Source organism: Lytechinus variegatus, chromosome 3 (assembly GCF_018143015.1).
Source record: "Lytechinus variegatus isolate NC3 chromosome 3, Lvar_3.0, whole genome shotgun sequence".
Taxonomy (NCBI): domain Eukaryota; kingdom Metazoa; phylum Echinodermata; class Echinoidea; order Temnopleuroida; family Toxopneustidae; genus Lytechinus; species Lytechinus variegatus.
The window spans coordinates 21,479,842-21,504,697 of NC_054742.1; the positions used below are offsets into that span (position 1 = coordinate 21,479,842).

At 35.6% G+C, this 24,856-nt stretch overlaps 2 protein-coding genes across 3 annotated transcripts; both read left to right on the forward strand.

Moving 5' to 3' along the window:
* Nucleotides 1–1,019: 1,019 nt before the first annotated feature.
* Nucleotides 1,020–11,810, forward strand: LOC121410490. 2 transcript variants are annotated; one of them, XM_041602621.1, is made up of 3 exons: nt 1,020–1,496; nt 8,923–9,091; nt 9,864–11,810. In XM_041602621.1, exons 2-3 carry the CDS (start codon nt 8,969–8,971, stop codon nt 11,118–11,120), a joined length of 1,380 nt encoding a protein of 459 aa, XP_041458555.1. In that variant the 5' UTR covers nt 1,020–1,496; nt 8,923–8,968; the 3' UTR covers nt 11,121–11,810. The 2 variants fall into 2 exon arrangements, with proteins under 2 accessions (XP_041458555.1, XP_041458556.1); XM_041602622.1 differs by lacking the exon at nt 1,020–1,496 and adding an exon at nt 8,363–8,631.
* Nucleotides 11,811–17,674: 5,864 nt separating this feature from the next.
* Nucleotides 17,675–24,695, forward strand: LOC121410491 (gamma-interferon-inducible lysosomal thiol reductase-like). The gene is made up of 5 exons (XM_041602623.1): nt 17,675–17,920; nt 19,675–19,863; nt 20,544–20,708; nt 21,898–22,050; nt 23,192–24,695. The coding sequence occupies exons 1-5, from the start codon at nt 17,801–17,803 to the stop codon at nt 23,324–23,326; spliced, it is 762 nt and encodes a 253-aa protein (XP_041458557.1). The 5' UTR covers nt 17,675–17,800; the 3' UTR covers nt 23,327–24,695.
* The last annotated feature ends 161 nt before the right edge of the window (nt 24,696–24,856 follow it).

Here is a 24,856-nt window from a genome sequence, read left to right on the forward strand (position 1 = left end):
CACATAATAGCACTTCTATGTAGCTATACTTTCTCTTGCATTCATCATTGGAAAAATTGATTTTGTTGTTGTTGTTGACTTGCACTCGCTTTAGATTGGAGCAAACAAAATTAAACAAGTAGTAACAGTTTTCAATCAAGCTATCACGTAGAACGAACAAACTGTCAGAATATTGAAGTCCCTGGGATAGAAGTAAAATTATTTCGAAATAAAAGTTGATCTTAATCAACCAACAGTTTTTTGGAATTTATTTCAGAATGAATGAATCGGGCAAACAAAAATGGTAATGCTAGTTTAGGTGACAGTTCACTATTAAATCCCCGTTCTATAGAGACTGCATATATGTTATTTTCACCATTCACAATAAAGCAAGGTCCGTTCATGCCACCCCCCCTACTCATGCGAGATGACTGCCCGGGATGGCTGTCTTCTGTTATACTTCCATGGCTTTTCGCAAGTAATCGTAGACGATAATGTAAATAGAATCCTTCTACTAGTGACACAACCACGTCTGCTTTCTCTCTGACTGTCTTCATACCTTGCGAGATGATGCAAAGTGGCTCGATGTATTTATTCAGCAGTTCTTGGTCAATAGACAGAAAGCAGCATCATAGCAACGTCATTACGATCTTGCTCTCGAACTTGCTCTTAGAAATATCCCCCAACACTTTATTTTCATTGTAATCTATTTCTGTTTCCTGATCCATTATTTCATGTAACTCATTTCTTCTATTTTTTCATTTCCCTCATTCTTCATTCTTCTTCTTTTCTTCTCTTCCTCTACTTCTTTTCTCCTTCTTCTTCTCCTCCTTCTTCTTCTTCTCCTTCTCCTTCTTCTTCTTCTCCTTTTTCTTCTCCTTCTCCTCCTCCTCCTCCTCCTGTTTCTTCTTCTTCTCCATCTTCTTCTTCTCCTCCTCCTCCTCCTTAATTCTTATTCTCTTCTTTTTTTCTTCATACTGATCTATCAATACCGGTTTTTCTTTTTCTTTAGTATAGGCTTTGTTATTTGCCTGTATTTGTCTTCAATATGTTCAATCTTATTATTTTCTTGTGATACAACACCCATTATGATTTTAAAAGAGCTATTTTTTCTCTGCTTGCCGCTTTTATTTCTGATTACAACCTGAACAAAACCACAGCACAGCATTCGATCCCTATTTAAAAATCGTTCGCAGGGTCCTATAATAACTGAGAAATTATTGACAGGGTGAAACCTTATAGACCTAGGGCCTACATTTTGGTGTCATCTCATTAATTACCAATGTGAGACAAATCGTGATATAGTGTCTGTCAGAGCTCGCTTTATGAATAGCAATCAATGGGCAATTAGCACCCCGCTTCTGTCCGCACCAACGAGCCAAGGGATTCATATTCACTGAGTGGTGGTGGGAGAGTAAACGTCACGAAGATCAGACGTTAAGAAATTTCTTAAGAGGACATGACGTATTGGCCTGATACCTCCAGTCTAATAATACATGACAGCGACATTGGTATTGGTAAGAGTAAACGATTGATATTATGATGGGGTGGAATCTCAGTTGCACTTTTGTGTCGAAAACAATCAATGACGGAATAGTGTTTGACGATTTGTATGTTTTCACCATTCGTGTTTCTAAAATATGCATATGGAATCGATTAATTGTGACATTTTGCGAATATAAACGTATCGGTTAAATCACAATTATTGATTATGAAATCACAAATAAGAAATGTAGGGTTCTTGAATCAAATTCCTCTTGCGTCACACATTGTTTTGAATATACAGAACCGAGTTGTAATATGGACAATGGATATGATGTTACAAATGGTAAAATGCAATCAATATGAAATGATCTTTGCCCAATTTCGCTATTTGAATTGACTCGAATTAGTCTGTTTTTGGTATCATATAAAAAAGATCTAAGTACATGCAAAATTACAAAAATATTTGTTTTATCCGTGATGTGAACTTGGCATATGTATAATGAGCCTGTGTGTTATTCTGATAGAAATCTCACATTAGATATAGGCCTAAAATTCAATCTCTGTGCAGAATTTACACTTCTGAACACGACCCTATAAGCCTACAGGCCTATGTATGTTTTTAGGCCTGATTATGTAGAGTTATATTTGAATGCATGGTTGTATTAGCTCTGAAAAAAATCCTATGGAAACTAATGATAATGAACTGACCACACTTTATGGTATCATCGTTTTATGGAAGGAATTATTAGGGAAGTGGTGACGTGATATATATCCATTTTAAAATTTTGCTTAAAATATAAGCACAACTCAGTCGTATGCAATCTAGAGAATCGATGACATCCCTCACCATTTCTTTTGTTTTTTATTGTTTGAATAATACAATATTTCACTTTTCACTGATTTGACAATAATGACCCTCTTGTTTGAACTATACAGACTATTCAGATGTTAAAACAATGACAATCCCACATGTTAAGGGAGGAATAAATGTTTGTTTCACTCGGAATTTGTAATCATTGGTTATTGCTTATGTTATTTTTTTTTTTTCATGTCTCCGATTTGATGGATTTTCAATCCGTTTTTATAAAAATAATGTTACACTGAAACTTTCACTTGAAACATTTCTAAAAAGAGACATAATATGTCAGGTGATAGTTGTATTTTTATTTATTTTTTGTCGCAGACAGGCAATCGTTTAGTTGTCAAGCCGACAGAAAACTTGATATCAATATTTACCTCTTTCTAACAAAGAAATCCGATCAATTGATTAGAAATTTGGTGCGAATGGTTTTCACTGCATGACCGAGAGCTGTTCAGAGAATGAAAATATCACATTTCGCTTTGTTAAGTAATATTTAAAGAGGAAACATCATTTTCGTACAAGTGACAAATGATATCTGAATAAAACAGTAGTGGATTTGATATTGTTTGTTGACAAGAAACATTTATTTTGTCCGAGAAAGTGGCACATATTTTAGACAAATCTATCATTCTCAATTTTTGTCTCACCTGCGAAGCAAAGTGAGACTATAGGCGCCGCTTTTCCGACGGCGGCGGCGTCAACATCAAATCTTAACCTGAGGTTAAGTTTTTGAAATGACGTCATAACTTAGAAAGTATATGGACCTAGTTAATAAAACTTGGCCATAAGGTTAATCAAGTATTACTGAACATCCTATTAGAGTTTCATGTCACATGACCAAGGTCAAAGGTCATTTAGGGTCAATGAACTTAGACCATGTTGGAGGAATCAACTTCGAAATCTTAACCTGAGGTTAAGTTTTTGAAATGTCATCATAACTTAGAAAATATATGGACCTAGTTCATGAAACTTGGACATTAGGTTAATCAAGTATCACTGAACATCCTACATGAGTTTCACGTCACATGACCAAGGTCAAAGGTAATTTAGGGTCAATGAACTTTGGCCGAATTGGGGATATCTGTTGAATTCCCATCATAACTTTAAAAGTTTATGGATCTGATTCATGAAACTTGGACACAGTAGTAATCAAGCATCACTGAAAATTTTGTGCAAGTTTCAGGTTTCATGATTAAGGTCAAAGGTCATTTAGGGTCAATGAACTTTGGCCGAATCGGGGGTATCTGTTGAATTACCACCATAACTTTGAAAGTTTATTGGTCTAGTTCATTAAACTTGGACATTAGAGTAATCAAGTATCACTGAACATCCTGTGCGCGTTTCAGGTCACATGACCAAGGTCAAAGGTCAATGAACTTTGGCCGAATTGGGTGTATCTGTTGAATTACCATCATAACTTTGAAAGTTTATGGATCTGATTCATGAAACTTGTACATAAGAGTAATCAAGTATCACTGAATATCCTGTTCGAGTTTCAGGTCACATGATCAAGGTCGAAGGTCATGTAAGGTCAATTAACTTTGGCCATGTTGGGGTTTTTTGTTGAATAACCATCATATCTCTGTAAGTTTATTGGTCTAGTTCATAAAAAGTGGACATAAGAGTAACCATGTGTCACTGAACATCTTGTGCGAGTTAGAGTAGTATTCAAAGTCAGCACTGCTGCTGTATTGAACCGCGTGATGCAGGTGAGACGGCCAGAGGCATTCCACTTGTTAAGAAATAATATCACTTTATCAGGAAGAGCATTGATTAAATTTAAAAAGCACAATAGTGTTTTGCCACAGTCGTCCATTTAAAGAAATGCTGGGTAGGTACATATTAATTATTTGGAAAATATGAGGCAAGCATTAAATTGAATTAAATGTAAAAAAATCTCGCATCTGTCAAGTGCATAAACTTTGATAAAGAAAAACAAAATGTTTCGATTTCATGTGTGTACAGTTGTCCATATAGGTGTAATACTTGATCTCTTGTTTCAAATGATAATACCTTCTAAATTAATTGTTTAACTTAATCCAAATCTATTCATATGTCAAGCCAATATATGAATCTTTCGTTTTATTTAGGTTTAAGTAGGCATTTAATTTTATAAAGGTGATAATCTCTATATCAAATTTAGTATTTTTTTTACAATTGTCCTCGGTCTCCCCTTCTTGATGGTGCATCGCGTGTAGTCAGATTTTATTTTTATTGAAACCAGTGTCAGACTCATATCAATAATTCAGTAAAGTAATTTTCAGATTAAAACCCTAATGATAAGATTTAATGACCGATGGACTTTATCCATTGACCTGTGTTTTCTAATTATCCAAATTCAAATGGACCAATTTATTTACCCAGTTGATTTGTTATCGTCATCGATATAGGGCTTGATTGTCTGTGTAAAATCATATCAACAAAAACAAATATAATCATATCACTGTGTAAATAATTATATAGATATTGACAGCGAAATCTTTTCTACAAATCGTGCTATACAGATACCTCACTCATGATATTCACAAAATAAATCCCTTTTCAAAATAGCATTTAATATTTGTATAGGCATATTGCTTACAAGCATGGACAATATCAGGAACACTATACTTTTCCGTATACATACCATCAAAATAAACAAAATTGAAAGTAAAAAAAAAAGGAATCAGAAAAAATGCATGTCAAAATAACCAGGTCTGAGGCTATAATATACATTGCATCATCTGAATGAATGGGCATGATTACAATTTCATGAGTGTAGGGGCAATTTCTAAGTATAGAAACGGAGATAAATGAGCGAAAATAGAATGAAATAGAGAAATAATACTCTATTAAGTTCACAAATAGGGGGCGCGTATTTCAATACATTTCTGTTTAAATCATACACATACAATTAGGCCTACAACTAGACAGAGGGTGGTATCTTGCCCAAACGAGATACTTTCATCTATACTGACAAATGTATCTCATTATAAGTGCTCGGTTTCAAGGTCTACCATTGACTCGTACATAAAAGATAACACTCACTTACATGGGAAAGGGTTTACTGAGTAAACACTTGCTCACAGAGCACTTGTAAGAATTCGATACAAGAAAAGACCATGTTTAAACAACACACACCCAGTGGACGCCATCCATTCGAATAAGGCTATTAGTGAAGTTCTTTTTGAGATCGCCTACAGGAAAGTTATCATAGGATTATACCATGTAGCTAGGATTATACCTTGGAGCTATGATTGTACCATGGAGCTATGATTATACCATGGAGCTATATATGATTATACCATGGAGATATGATATACCATGGAGCTATGGTTATACCATGGAGATATCATTATACCATGGAGCTATGATTATACCATGGAGATATGATTATACCATGGAGCTATATATGATTATACCATGGAGATATGATTATACCATGGAGCTATGATTATACCATGGAGATATGATTATACCATGGAGCTATATATGATTATACCATGGAGATATGATCATACCATGGAGCTATGATTATACCATGGAGATATGATTATACCATGGAGCTATGATTATACCATGGAGATATGATTATACCATGGAACGTCAGAGGCGTCGATCCATTTTTCAGATGGGGGGGGGGGCAAAATCATGAACAACGTTCCCGAAGGCGCTTGATCGTACAAAACACTCCCCACACACACACAGGCATATATATATATATATATATATATATATATATAAATTAATGCGAGCGCGAAGGACGAGCCGAATTTTTTTAGTATACTGACCTTAAAACAGGAAAAGCGTGCTTGTTAAGGACTGTTTGTAGTAACTCGTGAGGAGGATACATATCTCACAAAACAGATATAATGAGAGTGCCGAGAGCGAGCTGAAATTCCTTCATACACTGACCTGAAAGATTGATTCTGTAAGCATTTTTGTCACCAATGATTAAGATTGGTATGTAAAATAGATGCGAGCGCGAAGCGCGAGCTGAAAATTTTGATATTTCGATCTGAAAAAATGACAGTTTAATGGACGTTATTGATAAAAAAACGAGATATATATCCAACAAAAGATTATTGCAAATCGAAGTGGGATTTCTTTTGAGGTTAAGAACTGAAAACGGGACATTCTATTTGCCTATTTAATCATGAAAAGTATGGGTTTTTGCTTCAGAAATGATGCGAGCGCGAAGCGCGAGCTGAAAATTTTTATATTCCAATCTGAAAAGATGACATAATTTGAGCACGATTTGAAATATAAAGAACGATTTGTGTATCTCAATCTCACGTGCTGAACATTACAATCTTATTTTATTTTTGCACATCCGGAATTATTGGGGGGGCAAAACGATATGTTTGCCCCCCAATATTTTTATTGGTGGGGCGATCGCCCCCTTGCCTGCCCCCCCCCCCCCCCCCATGATCGACGCCTCTGTGGTACGTGTCTCTTTATTCGAAAAGTTTTTAAATAACGTTTTTTAAAACTAAAACAGAACATTATTTACAACGCCAGTAATAAATCAGGATTAAGGCAAGTTATAGCAAGTTTTGATGATGATGATGATGAAGATGATGATAATGATGGATGATGATGATGATGAATGCCGCTAATAATATTTTCCTCGTTTGCGAACATCGTTTTTTTTTCAGGGAGATAACATAAAAGAGAAGGTAAGATACACTCTTTAAAGAGTAATGGTAAAAGTTTATCACTTATTGGAGTATAGTGTGTCTGACAAAAACAATAATCATTGATCAGTGTACTGGTTTAATTTGTCTGTTTATTTTGTTTGTGAGGTTTGGGGCGGGAGGGGGTGGGGTTTCGGATATGTATTCACCAAGATATTAGCTAGACCAATAATTTTTAAGAATGTGAATATTCACGAAATATATACGGTATGGTGTAGATAGGCTTTCTTACGTTCACCACCAAGCAACTATTATCTCCTGGTCGTATTTTCGAGAGTTCATTGTGATGAACTGTTGTTGCCACTAGTTTTCGTTGATGCCAAGAATGCAATCAATAAAGAATGAAAATCGGACAGTCCGTTTCCAAGTATTTTTTTATTAATCTATCACAATCATGATAACAGGCCTGTATACATACCATACGATCTAATCTTGAATTCTGAAGTGTCCATAATCAATTCTAAGAGGTCGCTGATCCGATACAGTAAACTAATTGATTATTGGTGTTTTCGAATCTTTTTTACGTCATCACAGAATGAAGATTGGTAGGCGAACAGCGTCCAGTCACAGACGCGTTTTTTGGGGGGTGGGGCTTTTAGGACTGCAGCACCCCCCCCCCCCCAAAAAAAAAATCGCTCAACCTCCCAAAAAATTTAGACCACAACGAAAAAAAATCTCTAAACCTGTCCGTGTTTTGTCAAAAGCGCTCCGAATATTTGTCATTCTTTAGGATATATAATAGTTTGATGGTTTATAGTGCTTTCAGACGTTTTTTGCAACACATTTTTTGCAATGGATTCATGATTTTTTTTTTCATTTTGGCACAATTATTGGGCAGGGCAAATCTATATGTTTGCCGCATCTCCAATATTTCCATGACGATCGCCCCCTGATAGAAGCAACATATAAAATGATTCGACTCTATTCCCTTCGCTACTCTCTTGTATAGACTTTTGTGTTATGCAGGGTAGTGATCATTGAGTAGTATTCTTTGCAGCAAATATCTATGATGAGTATCCCATAATCCCAATGTAACGATGTTGTATATAGATGTGCATTTATTTGGAAGTTCGTAAAGTGCCCTTATGAAAGGTTTCACTTCAAAAACCCACCAGGCCCCGATGCATACTATAGATTAATAAATCTCAAGCATTTTGAAAACATGTTTTTTTCGCTAGGTCCCTAGCTCCCTCGCAATATATTATATTTTATTTATGGGGGGTAGCTGCTTAGTAGGCTACCTACAGGTAATTTTCATTGGCTTGAATAGATCAGCATCGAAAATTTCTCAAGCTCCCAGAAGACCCCCCCCCAAAAAAAAAAGTCTACAACCGCGCCTGTCCAGCCAGCTGGCCGGGGCTCGAATGTTTTCCTCGATTTAGTGCATGTTTTTCCCCCTGGGCATATTGACATGTTCAGATATATCGATTAAGCTATTTCCTGCAGGCAGTCGCTGAATATGTTTTTTGTTCACATATATATTTTCCTTTCAAAATCCAATATTCTTTTCTTTCAATTGTCCTTGCAAATAAACTCATTTTACATGTTTCTATAGGGTTTCTTCTTCGATAGCCAACCCTCCCCTTTCTCTCTCTCTCTGTCCAAGTATTGACAAGGATCAAGAGAATCGTAAGTCATTGTTCTTATTTTAGTATCATTTTTAAAGACATGACCTGTGGCTACTGCTTTTAGAAAATTACGCCTTCTTTCAAAAAAGAGATACATTCTTATTTATATTCTTTTTATGAAAAATGATTCTGTATGGTTTATTTTGAAAATGGAAGGAAATAAATGTTTATTTGGATGAGCTTTTTTATTATTCTTTTACACAAATTGACAATAAGAATAGACCCCATGTCTCGCATTGGTAGGATTGTACAATCCCATGCTTTCTGTTATTTTTCTTACATGGAACTCTAGATTTTGTGATGGGTGAGGATTACAATAGTGAGCCATACTAGGTCTAATGGCTACCTCATCATCATCACGGATCAGAAATAAACCTGTGAATCTAACAGAGGTCCGCCATGAACAAAGACGTGTAGCAGCATTACTCAATGCATCAGGACAAATCAAGGTAACATATCCGGTAAGTTATAACAAGAACAAGAAGGAAAGAAAGAAAGAAAGAAAAATAGAAAGAAAGAAAGAAGAACGAATTAAAGAAAAAAGCAATAAAAACAAATAAGGGTCAGTTATGTGAATAATATTCGAGTATCATTTGACTTTTGAGCATGTATTGATATCACAAGATATATCTTGGACATTTTTGTTTGCTGTTAATTTTCTTTCATCCGTTAATTCTTCGTGCAAATGTGAATTTGATTTTTGTTTTATATTTCAGTACAATCGGAACATTATCCAATCAAACACATTTTAATCTTATATCCTCCAAATTATAACTTGACCTATTTAGGGCAGATCGGAATAGTGGCGATGAATGTATACTTTGGGGAACTTACCAAACCTTGAAATAAGCTTTAGCCACAACTAGAACTGGATTCTTTATCTCATCAAATATGCAAAGTCGGTGAATTATAATTGTAGACTTTGATATTTGATAAGTCTATGGTTAATAAGAGTCCTCTTTATGATATCGAATTACTGCATGCATACATACAATGTATGACTGTATAGTGGTCTTGATTCATGAGTTTGATTATATAGGCTTAATGTATTTTGTTGCAATGGCATAATATGCTGCCGTTGAAAAATAGTGGAATATAGCTTGTACTTTGACTGTAATTCGTATGTAGCCGAATGGTTATATTTAGAGTAGGCTTTTGGTATAAACATTATCAAGACATATTGCTTATGTACCTGATCCCATTCTTGCTCATAATTTTTTTTTTCATTTACAGCCTCATGATAGTATACCTGTCCAGGACCTGTACAAAAGTCGATTTTATAGAGAGCTCCGGGCAGCCAGGTCCCTACCAAACCGGATTCCACCACTGGGTCACCCACTTGTTCCTTTACCTGATTGGAAACAGACTGATCAAGACAATGCTCTAGTTTCAAATCAGTATGGACATTTCGGAAAGGGTGACAATTATAGCTCTGTTGCTGCATTGGCACCTTCGTTTCAAGATCCAGGTGACAATCAGAACACATCTGGTCATAAAACCAGTCCTAGACGAGCTGTCGCCCTAAGGAGAACTTTGTCAAAGAGTGTGCCCAGTTCTTTGGGAGTAGATGCTTCAAAGAAACGGTCAACAAAATCTCTTTCCCGATATGAATCTCTTCCTGATATAGGTCAATCTTCAAGGCATGGGAATGACGATGGTGACGGCATATCCAAAGTTGAATTTCGCCTTCCAAGATGGCGACGAGGACCAGGAAGATCGTTGGACATCGTTACAGAGGGTTCAACAGGACCACCGCATCTTCAGTATAATCATGGCATTGTAGATCCTGGAAAGGTTGATTCTCGTTCTATCTCTCAGATATTCTCACCAACAGGGTGGCTAAGGGGAGATACTGACACTGACATTGAAACAATGCAAAAGCATAATCAGGCTCGGCATCATAAACGGAAACATCAAAGTCTGGCAAATCCGTTGAAACAGGCTTATGAACACGAGCGAGTACCTTTTAACAGTCCGGAATCATCGACGTCGTCACCATGTGTTAAGACATCGTCAAGAGAAAGTGGCACTACTTCTTCATCTACCATAGATTGTGATATCGATGGTGATCATTGTCTGGAGGATGACTCCAATGAACTTGACAAACCTGCTGCCGAAGAGCAAAATATTGATATAGAACCTTCTTGCGGTCCCCAATATACTCCTGGTGATGATATACACCAACCTAAACCTAAAGGTTCTGGCTTCAATTGTAGTTTGAATCCAAATGATGATCCTTATGGAACGGCATACGTGAAGGCTCTCTCTGTATCACGATCAAAGGCATTACAGAAGGATCCGTTTTATCTGAGTCATCGTTTGACACGACCGTTTACATTCTCCTACTTTTGCCACAATGAGGTATGCACCTGTGGTAAATGTCCTAAGATGAAGCGAAAGAAAGGGAAACTTGGATTCAAGTCCATACTGGATGATGTCAACATGTATGATTATTTCAAATGGTCCAAAGATGGAACACAAGGACAATGATAGAAACGGTTTGAAAATAGCGAACATAGTCATTGCGGTAAGCGGACATTTTAATTCGACGTATAGGTAATATTACTCTGCAATATTATTTATGATAAAGACAATTAACATTTATTGACAATCAGTAGATCAGTGATGATAAGTTTGCATAATGACAATCACAATAATGGTGATCTATAGTTAATATCATAATTCCTTGATTAAATTAGAGCAGTTAAATCAAATAAAAAACTATTCATTTTATAGCAAAGGGTAGGATTTTTTAATTATTACCCGGAAACTGATCTGATATTATGCAATAGTAATGATAATGATAATATGCAGGCGCTTAATACAATGTTAAGAACACTACAATTACCCCCTCTTTAGCACGGCTACCCCTAATGGAATGATCGAGCCTTCAAGGAATTTCCTCCTACTTGGTAGCCATTTACTACACCGTGGAGAGTGGCAAATAGACGCAAGTTCTGTGATGGGATTCGAACCCAAGGCCTTGTAGTTCAAAGTCACTAGACGTATTCACTGAGCAACAAGAGCTCTAAATTGTGTACTCTGCAGGGAAAATGAATTTTCATGTCCATTGTTGATTGGATCATTGGCAAGACGCTTTATAGTATATCTTTAAAGGACAAGTGCACCTCAACAAAAGTTGATTTGAATAAAAAGAGATAAATTCAACAAGAATAACACTGAAAATTTCATAAAAATCGGATGTAAAATAAGAAAGTTGACATTTTAAAGTTTTGCTTAATTTCACAAAACAGTTATTATGCACACACTGGTCGGTATGCAAATGCGGAGACTATGACGTCATCCACTCCCTATTTCTTTTGTATTTTATTATATGAAATATGCTAATTTTCTGCTCATTTTCATGTGGTACCAAGGGCGCCGGAAGCGGGGGGGCAGGGGGGGCACTTGCCCCCCCAAATAAAATTTGGGGGGGCAAAACGAGATTTTGCCCCCCCAACGTGCCCCCCTGAAAGATGAAAAATGATAAATTATTTTAGAACAAAAGTAAATGAATGCACTTATCTGCCTGAAAATTGTCATTTCCATTGTCAAAAATGAAAAAATTTTGCCCCTGACGGGGCAAATACATGATCACAGTAAGCCTCGCGTCTTTTGACGAACAGTTCCTCTGTGAAACATAGCTTTGATAAGCCCCTTTTCCATCTTATTACAGTGTGATAACGTTTAACCTTTTAATGAATACATTTCAGACTAAAAGCGAATGGCAAATTGATAGTGGTCCACCAATGATTAGGTTTATAATTCTATGATGCTGGCTGTGTCGTCTAACAAACGCGCGGTCGCCCAGAAACGCTCAGACCGGACCCGATATAACTAACGCGCGTGAACACTACTTACTCGAGTAAGATATGGAATCTATGTCATAGCTGTCAAGCCCAGAAACCATAACATATCGAGAAACTTGTTTCAATTATTTCATTTTCAACTAAATATAAATTGAGTTAATACAGTGATAACAAGAGAGCGGTGTTGGCTCAGTCGGTAACGCGTCTGCCCGTCGAAGTCGAAGCAAAGATCGTAGGTTCGAGTCCACCCTTGGCGGATGACTGAAGTCAGTGCGTTGTGTGTAAACGTCTCTCCCATGTTTCATAGATGCAGGCTATGTTACAATGGAAAACACTCCGTCCCTCGAATAGGACGTTAAATGGAGGCCCCGTGTAGAGGAGAGTCACCACCTTGGCACGTTAACTGGAAGATATTATCCGAGATATGAATAAAAATGTAAAGAATATAAAAGAAAAAAATAAGCGTTACAGTAGTGCTCTACTATAAAAAAAAAATCTTAAGATATTTTCACAGCCCCGTATTTCCTCTATTCCTTTTCATTGGCATGATTGGAAGGCGTTTTGTCTGATACTATTTCAGCTCATATATAGCACTTATGTATTTTAGATTCCAAAAATTCTTCCCATTACCTGTTACTAATCAGATCGAGATGGCAGCTATGTTCTCTGGTTCATCCCAGCTTTTGTTATTCATGGACGTTTGCAAAAATAAAAAAAAAACATCCCGGGAGTGGGTGGGCTGCAAGACCTAAATTTTCGAAGAAACGTAAGAGCGAGGGGATTTGTGATGGGAGAGCTTTTGCATTTTCTAGAATGAAATTGAAGGATTTCGTGCACACTTTTGGTGAATTTTGCCCTCTCGATCGGCGGCCCCCGGCTGCGTACGGTCATGTTTGTCATCTTAAACATGTTAAAGTCTTTAAAAGGCCTATATTACACTGGTTTGAAACAATTTCGTTTGCAATAAGGCTCGCAATTTGCTGGAACTGCGACCCTGGTCATGAAGAAACACCAGGCTGGGTCAGAAGGGAGGAAACAGAAGGAGCAAAAAGAACTCCAAGACTGTTTAATTCTCAAGAAATTAATTTTTGAATGCACTTAGAAACGCAACTTTTATACTCCATTTTACACAAAATCCTTACCGTGGGGGGGGTCCCATAGCCTCTCCCGCTCGATCGCTTCGGTATCTCACGCTGTCAAAAATATTGTGCCCCCTTCGGGATTTTGCCCCCCCCAAAACTGAAAGTGTTCCGGCGCGCCTGTGTGGTACAACGATTAATTCCTCCCTGAACATGTGGAATCAGCATTGTTTAATACTATGTGGTTCATTCAAGCTAGTCCTTATTGTCAAATCTATTAAAAAAAAATGAAATATTGTATAATTCAAACAATACAAAACAAAATAGTGAGTGATGGACATCATCGACTGACTCACCTAGTTTTGCATATCACTGTTATGTGAAAAATGAACGAAACTTTAAAATGTCATAACTTTCTTATTTTACATCCGATTTTGATGATATTTTCAGCATTATGCTAGTTTGATTTTTCTCTATTTATTCAAGTCAGTATTTTCCTTGGGTGGACTTGACCTATAAAATTTAGATTAATTATGGTAAACTTTATTTGGGAACCATGCATTCGTATAACAAAGTAGGCAAGCAGCGCTTCTATGTATCTCATCCCATCGCATCCACATCATGCATGATGTACGTGATTATATTGTTTAAAAACCATTGCTACCGTTTGAATTATTCAAAGAATAGAAGATGATATTGCTAAGGAAAGGAAAAGAAGGGGTGCCCGGTGGGATGGAGAGAGGCCGGGGTGGCGAGTGAATAAAGCATGAACCTATAGGTCCATGGTGAAAGGGGTAGAGGGGGAGAGAAAAAAAGAGTCAGTGGGTGTGAGAAAAGTATAGAGAGAAAGGGGTAGGGGAAGAGAGGGAGAGAAAGGGTGAGGGGCGGGGTTGGATGTGGAAGGTGTCATTTTAATACAGTACAGACAATACTATCATAGTAGTATTAATTGTTTGATTTTATGTTTTAGAATAGGAAATTGGTTTCAATTTCGACATTAATTATTCTGAAACCTATTGTCGAGACACGTCATTTTTTTTCAAAGGATGTATTTTACAATTCTGTTATGTAAAATATTTTGAAAATAAATGGTTTTCTTATTACAATGGTCATCTATCAATAACTATTTCATAGATTACTTTCCCATTTGTTTTTAGTCGTCGTTCATGATCATGGTAATATTTATTCGAATAATATACCTACTTCAATTTGAATGAAGTTGCTATTACACTCATTATAGTATTAAAAGGCTTTCATTCCCTGTTATTATCACCATTTCCCTGTTTTGTTTATCATAATCGAATGAAAACAAATGTCTTGATAAAAATTGTAAGTTTGTGCAATAAAATACGATGAAACAATAATTATGCAGTTTTGTAAGTTTGTTGTTTTCTCATTGATTATAAGACCAGGATACTTAATTTGAAGGTCTACCTCACTGACTTGCCTCTCTAAGAATGATCCATTTATATGCGTCCACTTTTCTCTGGACCCAGGGCCGTCGCTTAAGGGGGGGGTGACTCCCCCCCCCCCTCTGGATATCGTCGGTAAATCATCTCCATTTAGTGAGATCCATATCACCTTCACAATATTCTTACGTATTGGACAGGTTCTAAAGAGGGTCAGTATGAAAATCAGCTCGCGCTTTGCGCTCATCTATTGAGATACAAAGATTGTTCTTTCGACCTATTGAAAAACATTTTCACGGCGTCAAGTTTGAATATTAAAATTTGTTGAGCATGATACACTCCGTTTTCATTATTACAAGAGGTGCAAAAAGAAAGCCTTCTTAAAGTCGAAATAAAAAAAAATAGCTTGCTCTTTGCGCTCGTATAACTGTTTATTGAGATAGGCCTACATAATATCTTGATCTTCATGAAAAAATACCGTTCTTAGAATATTCAGTTGTCAGGTCAAAAAAAAATTAGCTCGCATTGTTTTATTGGATATCCAATGAAACATATTCAATTGCGATATGAAGAATTTGGTATCAAATGAAAGACCATATTGAGCTCTTCCACATGATTGGAATACCGTTGAGATCAAAGTATATTTCATTTTCAGGTGGAATTTTCTTTGAAGAAAAAAAGAAATATTAATGCCATTGTATTCTATTGTTAGTTTTTATATTTTCAAACATCGTTTCATAAAAATATATAAATGTCAAATCTATAATTTATATTACATTTTCTATCATATGTCACCACTGAACAAAAATGCGTAATCGAAAATGTTTGTTTTGAGAAGTAACTAGCACAAATATGAAATGTTTTTGTCAAGTTTTTATTTTTAATTCGTCTAAAATATGAAGATTGTGTGGGAAAAAATTTCACCGAAATATTTTTCAGCTCCTGGTGACAAAGCAATGTGATAAAGGGGCATGACATACTCATTAATTTGATATCGAATTTGTCATGATAGCACAAATATTTTATAAGATACAGTAAATTCTATGACGTTTGACAAATGTCAGCTTTTCTTTGAATTTCCTGGGCGTATGTAAACTTCTGGCCTCAACTGTATATATATATATATATATATATATATATATATATATATATAATCATAAAAGGTATAGTAAATACCGTAGAAATGAAATCATAGATTTTGAAAGGAGCATATCTCTCAAAAATGAAAGGTATAGTCACACTCTTCGTCAGTGCCCATGATGTGAAACAAAAAAGAGAATTCAAAATCCGTTTCTGAAACAGTCGTGAAAAACACGTCGGTTCATGGGCATACGGATAGAGAGAGAGATTTACCCCCTCCCATAATATGACAGCTGGAACTACTCCTTAGCGTGACGAAAGAAAATGTAATCGTTACTTATATTTGTCGGTAATCAGGGTCTCCAGACCCCCCCCCCCCTATCGGAAAAGGCCTAACGACGCCCCTGGTTTCAGACCTATAAACGGGATACGTACTCTATTGATTTTTTTTTTATCATGAGGATGGGTAATTGGATATCTTCTTGTGAATGCAAAGCGCAAGCAGAAAATTTTGTATACATACTCTTAATCTAGATAATAGCACGTCTTAAATAATCAACAAACTGCGTATCTCAATAAACATGCTTGCGCGTGTTTTAGCTTTAGACCTAGAATCTGGGCATTCTGAATACATTTTTTTTATCATATGACGATCAATAATGCGAGCGCGAAGCGCGAGCTGAAAATATTTGATATTCCGATCTAAAAAAAAGGTCAAATAACTATTTCAAGCATTGTGTAGGAAAAAATGTGAAGTGGATGTGAATCGCACTTGATAAATGATGCGATCGCGAAGCGCGAGCTGATATTTGTCAAATATTATTTTGACCCAGGACCAGGACATTTTAAAGGACATTGGGTTATCTTATGAAAAATTTTGATATTCAGACCATAAAATGGACATTATTTTTTTACACTTTGTTTTAATTAAATCAATTTGTAATCAAACAAAATAAAGAAATCTCGTTGTCCGAGCTGAAATATGTTTATTGACTTAACATTTTAAGCTCCATATCAGCCTATTTAGCAAGATGTATTTCATTGAACATGCAATGCGAGCGCGAGCGAAAATTTCATATAGTGACATGAAATTGTTTTTTTATTTCCCAAGTCCCTTATTTATTCACTCGTCTTCCTCGATCCTCTTATATTTTCCTTGTCTCTTTTACTCCTCTCTTTCCCCTTATTTTACTTTGGTTTTTTTTCTTTCCTTTTTTCTCTGCCAATAGGGGGGGGGGGGCTCCTCGAGGTGATCGTGAAAGGGGTATAGTACATGTTCGTGAGGGGGCAACTTTTTATTGCGTGAAAGAGCCATTTTGTCAACGCTTCAAAAAGTGGGAGGCACTGTGGGGAGGCACCCCCCCGCCGCGCCCCTGGTCTATATCGCTATATAGTGCCTTAATTTGGTTTTTAATCCTCATTTATCCTCATTACAAGGTCCCTCGGAGAGGACCTTAAGCCGTTGGTCCCCTGGTTGCTTGCTCACATGCATTCGTGCTTTCTTAGCAGCCGGCTTAGCAGTCAGGTAAAAAAAAACAACTCGATATATCTGCAGAATAGTTCTCTGCGTAGGAAGGTGTGGTGGATTGAGACTAGCTGTGGTCGCGGAACTTTCCGGTAATTTCCGTGATCACATGATCTAGCATTCAACGATCATGTGATCTCTCTTGTTTGTTCCTTGGTCACATGAGTCAGGAGTCGAGTCAGCGCAGCATTCATATCAGCAGACGATCGAGGATCAATTCAAGGGGATCAAGCTTCAAAGAGAAAGTAGAGAAAATTACGTATCAAAAATGTTATTTAGGAATGTGATCTCTATTTTATTGATATTTGGAACACCTTCATTAGTCCTTGGATGCGGGTTTCCCCCAGACCTATGGTGCAGCTCACCAGAAATTTCTGAAAAGTGTGGGGTAAGTCCGAGCTAACAGTAATAACAAGTTACCGTACTTAGCTTAGCTTAGGCCGCGCCGGTCAGGCCTAGGGGCGGGTGCCGGGCAGGGGTAAGTTGGACCCTGGTTGGACCGGAGTTTTCTTTAGTTTACAGTTATAACACTGAACACTCGGTCAGACTGAAGTCAACCAATTACGGCATTATCGTGATATAGGTAACCACCATTCACTTCATACAGCAGCGCTTTATTCAGTCGCACGCACGGTTCCCTATTTCCACCTCCATTCACTTTGTACACAAATGCGCGTACACAAATCTATGAGTGGTTTCCAAAACCACGATTTGGCCCCAATTACCAGTAGTACTACTCAACTGACAGTGAATGGGACGTTATTACTTGTTTTAGATCTACGCCAAATGTCGTTATTTTATAAGCCTAGGCCTATATATATTTAAAAAAGTAAACTGAGCTAATTTAGTATATCGGTACTATCATAAAACTATCATGACTATAATTGAAAAAGTTTGATTTGCGATTTTTAATTCTTTAACTGCAACAAATTTCTTTTTAATGTAATTTTTCACAATTTTCTTTGAGAGATATGTCAATATATCATTCATTTTATCAAGGGAACTTTGATATTTATGTAAATGTAGAATATCCAAAGGCCTAACTGACCTTTGAAATTATATGAAGCCTGTTGCATAAAACTTTTTACCTGAGAAAACTCTGGTAAAAACTGAAAACTAAGGTTAGTCTGATTTCCACCATTGACTTTAGCACAGGGCAAAAACTCCGGTAAAAACAACCTTGAGTTTTCTCAGGTAAAAAGTTTTATGCAACGGGCCCATGATTTTGAATTTCTAATGAATTATAACAACATGATTCTATGATGTGTATGATTATGTTAAGCTGTAAAATGACACCAATTTCCTGACAATATCTCTGTTCAGCAGAGATATCAGACTGAATGAAATTTGAGAAAGTGTAACAACAAGCCACCATTTTGTGGGGCGAGTTCAAAATGCATGGCCAGTCATGACATATGTCTTGAATTGGATCTTTAATATTCTTTAAGATAAATACCAGTAACAATCTCAAAATGAGTTCAAACAGAATGAAATAAAATGAAATAAGATGACCACCCAAGTGTTTGTATGCATAGATAAAAAATATGTGCCAATGATTAAAATTAAACAAGTGTTTGTATGTAAAGACAAAAATTATGTGCCAATGATTAAAATGAAATAAAATGACCACCCAAGTGTTTGTGTGTATAGATAAAAAATATGTGCCAATTGACTCTGGAAGAAAATGTGTAATTGCTGAGAAATAAGCAAAATAAGCATGGAATTCCATAAAATGTGGGGTATTTTTCCAAGCAATATTAATACAAAATTGTCCCACATATGCATTTTTGTGTTATTTATCATCAGAATTATCGGTTTTCAGCTGAGATTTCATGATTTCAATGTATTAGATCTAGACCTTGGATAATATGGTGGTAATTAACCTTGATTTTATTTTCAAAAGCATTCTTATGAAATAATTGTTTGCTGCAATTACTTTCTTTAACCTTTAAGATGAGCAAAATATTTCCTTACTTTAATAAAATGAAAATTAAATTGACATTATTTTGTTCCCCTTACTCCTTTTGAAAATATGAATTTCATTTTTTCATTTAACGTTATTTAAGGTTAGTATATAAGTCCAATTGGAAAACGTAATTTGCTCACATGAAAATTTTTCTGCCAACTCTTGTATACATGCAGGTAGAGAAGCAGTGTTCATTGTGGCATTCTAAACAGGCTCTTACTGATGTTCCACTTGTGCGTTATGAGCTTTATTATGAGTCTCTGTGTCCTGGTTGTAAACAGCTCATCCTCACACAACTTTACCCAGCTTGGCTGAAAGTTCAGAGCATTGTCAATGTCACTTTGGTACCCTATGGTAATGCCCAGGTATGATAAAACCATGTTTTTTCTTTCTTCAATTTTTCTTTATCTCTTTTGATCTTTGCAATTTACAGAGACACACAAGGGTAGATTTGATAGTTGAATAATAAATAATAATGAATATTATAATGCAGTATACAATATTAAACAAGTAATGTACCTTCGAGTACAACTGTCCCCTTCGGACACTGTACATATAATACCCCAAAACATCATTTTTTGCCCATTCTATTTCTAATGACATGTAAAACAGTCTATGATATATCAGTCCTCTCATAAAAAAGAAGGCCTGATCTTGCAATAGGCTAGATGAAAGAGAATATTTCTGTGAAATAACATAGGCCTACTATGTGGAAGTTGTATTTCTGTGACATTACAGATCTTGATTGCATTGCCATTTGGAGGATTTATGAAGCATCATTGATCTCAATATTCAAACGCTCATAACTTTTTCATGAAATTCATTCAATCTTACAATTTGATTGATCTGTTTCTGTGATTTTTCTTTTTAATATGAATTCATCTGGTTTCTTTCTTTAATTGAGTAAAAATTTGATTCCTATGTATTTTTCTACTTCACAAGGTGATTTCCATTCAAATTTTCACTTCTTCAAAATTCCCTTTTCAAATTGCATTAATTATCACCCCCTACTGATGGTTATGAATATTTTTTTTTATTCCTTTAGGAGAACAAATATGGAGGAAAATGGAACTTCACGTGCCAGCATGGTCCTGCAGAATGTGTTGGGAACCTAGTTGAAACATGTATCTTGTCGATCCTGCCCTTTGATAAAGCATTTCCATTCATCCACTGTCTCGAAACGTACAACCCTTCAACTGATGGAAAATATGTGCGTTCATCTTCATTTTATAATAGAACTTATCTTTAAGAGGGTTGTCTTATAGTTGGGGGGGGGAAACAAGAGAAATGTTTCATTTAGAAGAATAGTGGCATACCTGGCACCTTGTCATGATGTACTGAGCCAAAAAAAAGGATGTCAAATGATGCTACCAACTCTGAAAGCTTCCTTTCTCCTATTTATGACAAGGTACTCTGCCCCCCCCCCCCCCACCTCCTCCTTGGTATGTTAGTGAAGCAGATAATCTGACGCTGTACTGGACTATTTTCTGGTGTTAAAGAATAGAGATAAAGAGAATAAATACAGGTCACATTTTTAACTTAACAATATTATGATATAATATAGGGGTTAACCACTTGTCGGTGCTTTGATATTGTCTCAAAGAAGACCTATGGATAATGTACACATGAGAATTTAATACATAGAATTGTATCTTTATTCTAATTATATTTCAATATTTCATTATATGTTTTATATTATTTTCTTCTGATTGCACAGATATTTAAGAAAATGCCCCTTTTCATGTTTAAGAGTTTTTTCCCTTAAAGCGCTTTGCAAGTTATATTCAATACTTTAATATGTATAACTGGTGAACTGTTCTTAGATCCCAAATCTGATTTTCAATCACTACGACTCCATTTACATTTAGCTACAGTTGAACCCTAAATCTTGTTGATTAAAATTCTTACATTGTCAGCATGCATCCAAATGCAAGATTTATTATTTTCACAAATATCACTAGGGTTATTGGAAATTTACTACCACAATGTTGAAGCAGGATAAAAAGTGTATTTCACTTTCATCTAGCACAAGAACAGGTTAGTCTGCAAGCACAGACTCATATTTGACACTTCAACCAATAACATGTCTAGAGTGAAGACTAGACTCCAGAGACTCTGTGAGCCAGGCATGATGCATAATGAATCTAGTCTCACTGATTCAGACTCTGCATTATGCGAATTGTGAAAACCTATGGTCTGTGCCGCCAGACTAAGAACAGATCACGAGTCATGCTTTAAACTTAGTTGAAGTCTTGCAAAGTTAACAAACATCCACTTTAAACCGTTGAACTTTTCCACGAAGGATTATCTATTATTAATCCTCCCATGACTTGAATCCCTCATGTCATCTTCCCTTTTGTATTGAGAGCTCAAATCTCTTATTCATCTTTGTCTCACAGTGTGCAAGTTTGTATAATCTGTTATCCTATTGGCCATCCATTGAAGAATGCAGCACTGGACCTAATGGAAATTCACTTGAGCATGATATGGCTGTTAAGACAAACGCCTTGAACCCACCTCATCAGTATGTACCATGGGTTGTACTCAATGGAGTAAGTATAACTATGAAAACTATTTGTTGGCTTACATGTACGAATACATAGGCTAATGTTCTGATTGCATGGGGTTGTAGCCTACCCGTTATGGTCTTATGGATACATGGTGTAAGTACTGGAACCCATTTCATAAATTGTTATAATAATAAGAATTTTGCATTAACAGTCTACGCTACTGAAAACCTTCATTCTGATTGGTTGATAGTAAATTTGTTCTAGAAATTAATTTGTTTTTACAAGTCTTTTTGAATCAGGGCTCAGAACTGTATCTAAATTAATTGATTTTAATTAATTTCTTTTATTTCTATTTATTTATGAATTGAATTCAGATTTTGAGAAAAAAATATCTATGTGAGTGATGTTTATGAAATGTCAGTCACAAAGACTCGTCTCATAATTAAAGGTATTGGCTAGCTTTGCAAACATTCATTTAAAAAAATCTCAAATAAAAACTTGTTTTTATGAGGAAAAGAAAAATCAGACAATTTGACAGGTAAAAGTTTGAACAATATTGGACCAACAACAAGAAAGATATGAATTTTTAAAAGTTGTAAATATTGGTAATCACTATACCCATGAAGACTTCAAATTGGCCGCATATAGGATGTCATAGTGATGTAAGGCAAGGACTACTCTTCCATGTACTCTAATACATATTATGGCTAAAATGTCATTTTTCCCAAAAGTTTTATTTCAAATTATATTTTTCTTTCATGAGGACATAAAACACTATACTACCTGTGTTATATTTAGATCACTGTCCCAGGGAGTGGGTATTCAGGAGAAAACCACAAATCCCTGATAATTAAGTACATGGCCTATGAGAAAGTTGTCCTTGCCCCTTGTCATAATTTACTTACTCAGTTGCCAATTTGAAATCTACATAGTATTAGTGATCTCAATTTTAAAGCAGCTATAACTTTCTTATTGCTTGTTCGATTTCTTTCAAACTTTCACCATTCTGTTTAATCTATTTTTCTCCTGGCCAACGTAACATTTTATTGCCATGGCTGGATTTCCCTTTAAGATAAAAATAGTGATAAAAAATATTTAGCAGTCTCTATGCAATTGTATGTTCATTTGTTGTGTATATGCATTCATACCAGTTGACTCAATGTTTTTTTTTCATATCCTATAGGTTCACAATGAAGAAATCCAAAGTCAAGCAGAATCAGATTCACTTGCACTCATCTGCAATGCATATCAGGGTGTGAAACCAGCTGGATGCACTAAAACAGGTTTTATAAGAAGTCCAGTTAAAAAAATTCTCTGAAATTAGAAAGGTTTGCATTGTGGTATGAACAATTGCTGGAGTGATTTACGGTGCCCCATGGTGTACTGTAAACCACTTCCGCAAAGAATTTTCTAATTTTTATTCTCTAGTTAAAACAAAAAGATACATGTATTGCAGAGCTTGGGACTATTTCACAAAGCATCCTGTCAATGATTTGCAGTGACGAATTTGCTCTCAGCTAATCAAGATCTAGGGGGATTTTTACTAGTTTGTAATGGTTCTAAGTGAATACCAATACAAAGCTTGCTTCATGAAACATATAAGGACTTCAGGTTAGCCTGAAAAATGATCTATTAGATGATCTGAGTATTGGACCATCTGTTAGTAGACCAAGTGGCTTTAGCTACAAAGCACATCCCAGAAAAAGAAGAAAGGAAGAATTATTGGTACTTTAGCATAACTTAATCACAAATGAAAGGACCTATCACTGTAAAGGTCATAGAATCTCCTCATTCATCTGATATATGTAGATGATTATTCATTCTCGCATGAGTGAGCAAAAATAATATGAAAGAAAGATCCCAAAATGGTACCTCAGTCAAAGAAAATATCCCAAGAATAGCAAATTTTTGTTCCTTTGAAATAATACTTTCATTTTCATGATTTCATCAAAGAAATTGCATTTTCATTGTCTGCTTACTTTAGCTATTGTATCATTAACAAAATACTTCATGGCTGATCCTCAACAAACCAGAGTAATGGGTTAGTGTGACAGATATCCTTCAAATGTCCTCATTTACGAATATTTTTGAAATTCATTCATTATTTAAAAAAAAGCAGAACTTTTTTATAGTCCATATTCTTTTATATTTATGCTCACACATGCGTGAATGAATAGTCATCTAAATGATATCAGATGAAAAGAGAGACCAAAATGGGTAATTATATCTCATTTGTTATTAAGTTCTGCTAAAGCTTCAATACTTGGTTTCATTTTATTCCGGGATGCACTGTATGATGGTGTTGACGATATAAAACAACAACTGCCAGTTGACCAAGTGGGTTAAGCTATAATAAATAAATGGTTTTTAATGAGTAAACAATATGAGTAGTTGAGATATGAATATCCCTATGAAACCAATTGTTTCATTACAGCTGAAAAAAATGGGTGACTCACTGGAAATTTTGAAGAACATGTCTTTTGATTAGTGTGTGAACATTTTGTAAACCTATGAAAATTTGTATTTTCTACTGTAAGAATGGTATATTAATGTATGTAGTCCAAATGTTTTTTTTCTAAAAGTTCTTGTTAGTTATTGTACTCTATTAAAAAAGTGATCCATTGATATTTGAAATCATATCTGTCATTGCATTACGGAAATAAAAATATTTATCTTGGTTATATAAGCAAATCTTGACTCTGTTGTGTGACTAAGCATATTTTAAGCAGTGAGTGGCATTAGCTCAGTGAATATCCTGCCTCTGTTCACGATACGATGCAGTTATATTCACTGAGGTGAGTTGTAAACTTGGAATAATAGTTAGAATCCTTGCAGCTATGATCATGTG

What these genes read in the sequence shown, in the direction of transcription:
- LOC121410490 (XM_041602621.1), top strand. Translation starts at nt 8,969, where the DNA reads ATGGCTACCTCATCATCATCACGGATCAGAAATAAACCTGTGAATCTA. An exon ending in AAATCAAGGTAACATATCCG is followed by an intron (nt 9,092 to 9,863) that starts GTAAGTTATAAC and finishes TTTCATTTACAG; the next exon opens with CCTCATGATAGTATACCTGT.
- LOC121410491 (XM_041602623.1), top strand. Translation starts at nt 17,801, where the DNA reads ATGTTATTTAGGAATGTGATCTCTATTTTATTGATATTTGGAACACCT. An exon ending in CTTCAACTGATGGAAAATAT is followed by an intron (nt 20,709 to 21,897) that starts GTGCGTTCATCT and finishes TTTGTCTCACAG; the next exon opens with TGTGCAAGTTTGTATAATCT. An exon ending in CATGGGTTGTACTCAATGGA is followed by an intron (nt 22,051 to 23,191) that starts GTAAGTATAACT and finishes CATATCCTATAG; the next exon opens with GTTCACAATGAAGAAATCCA.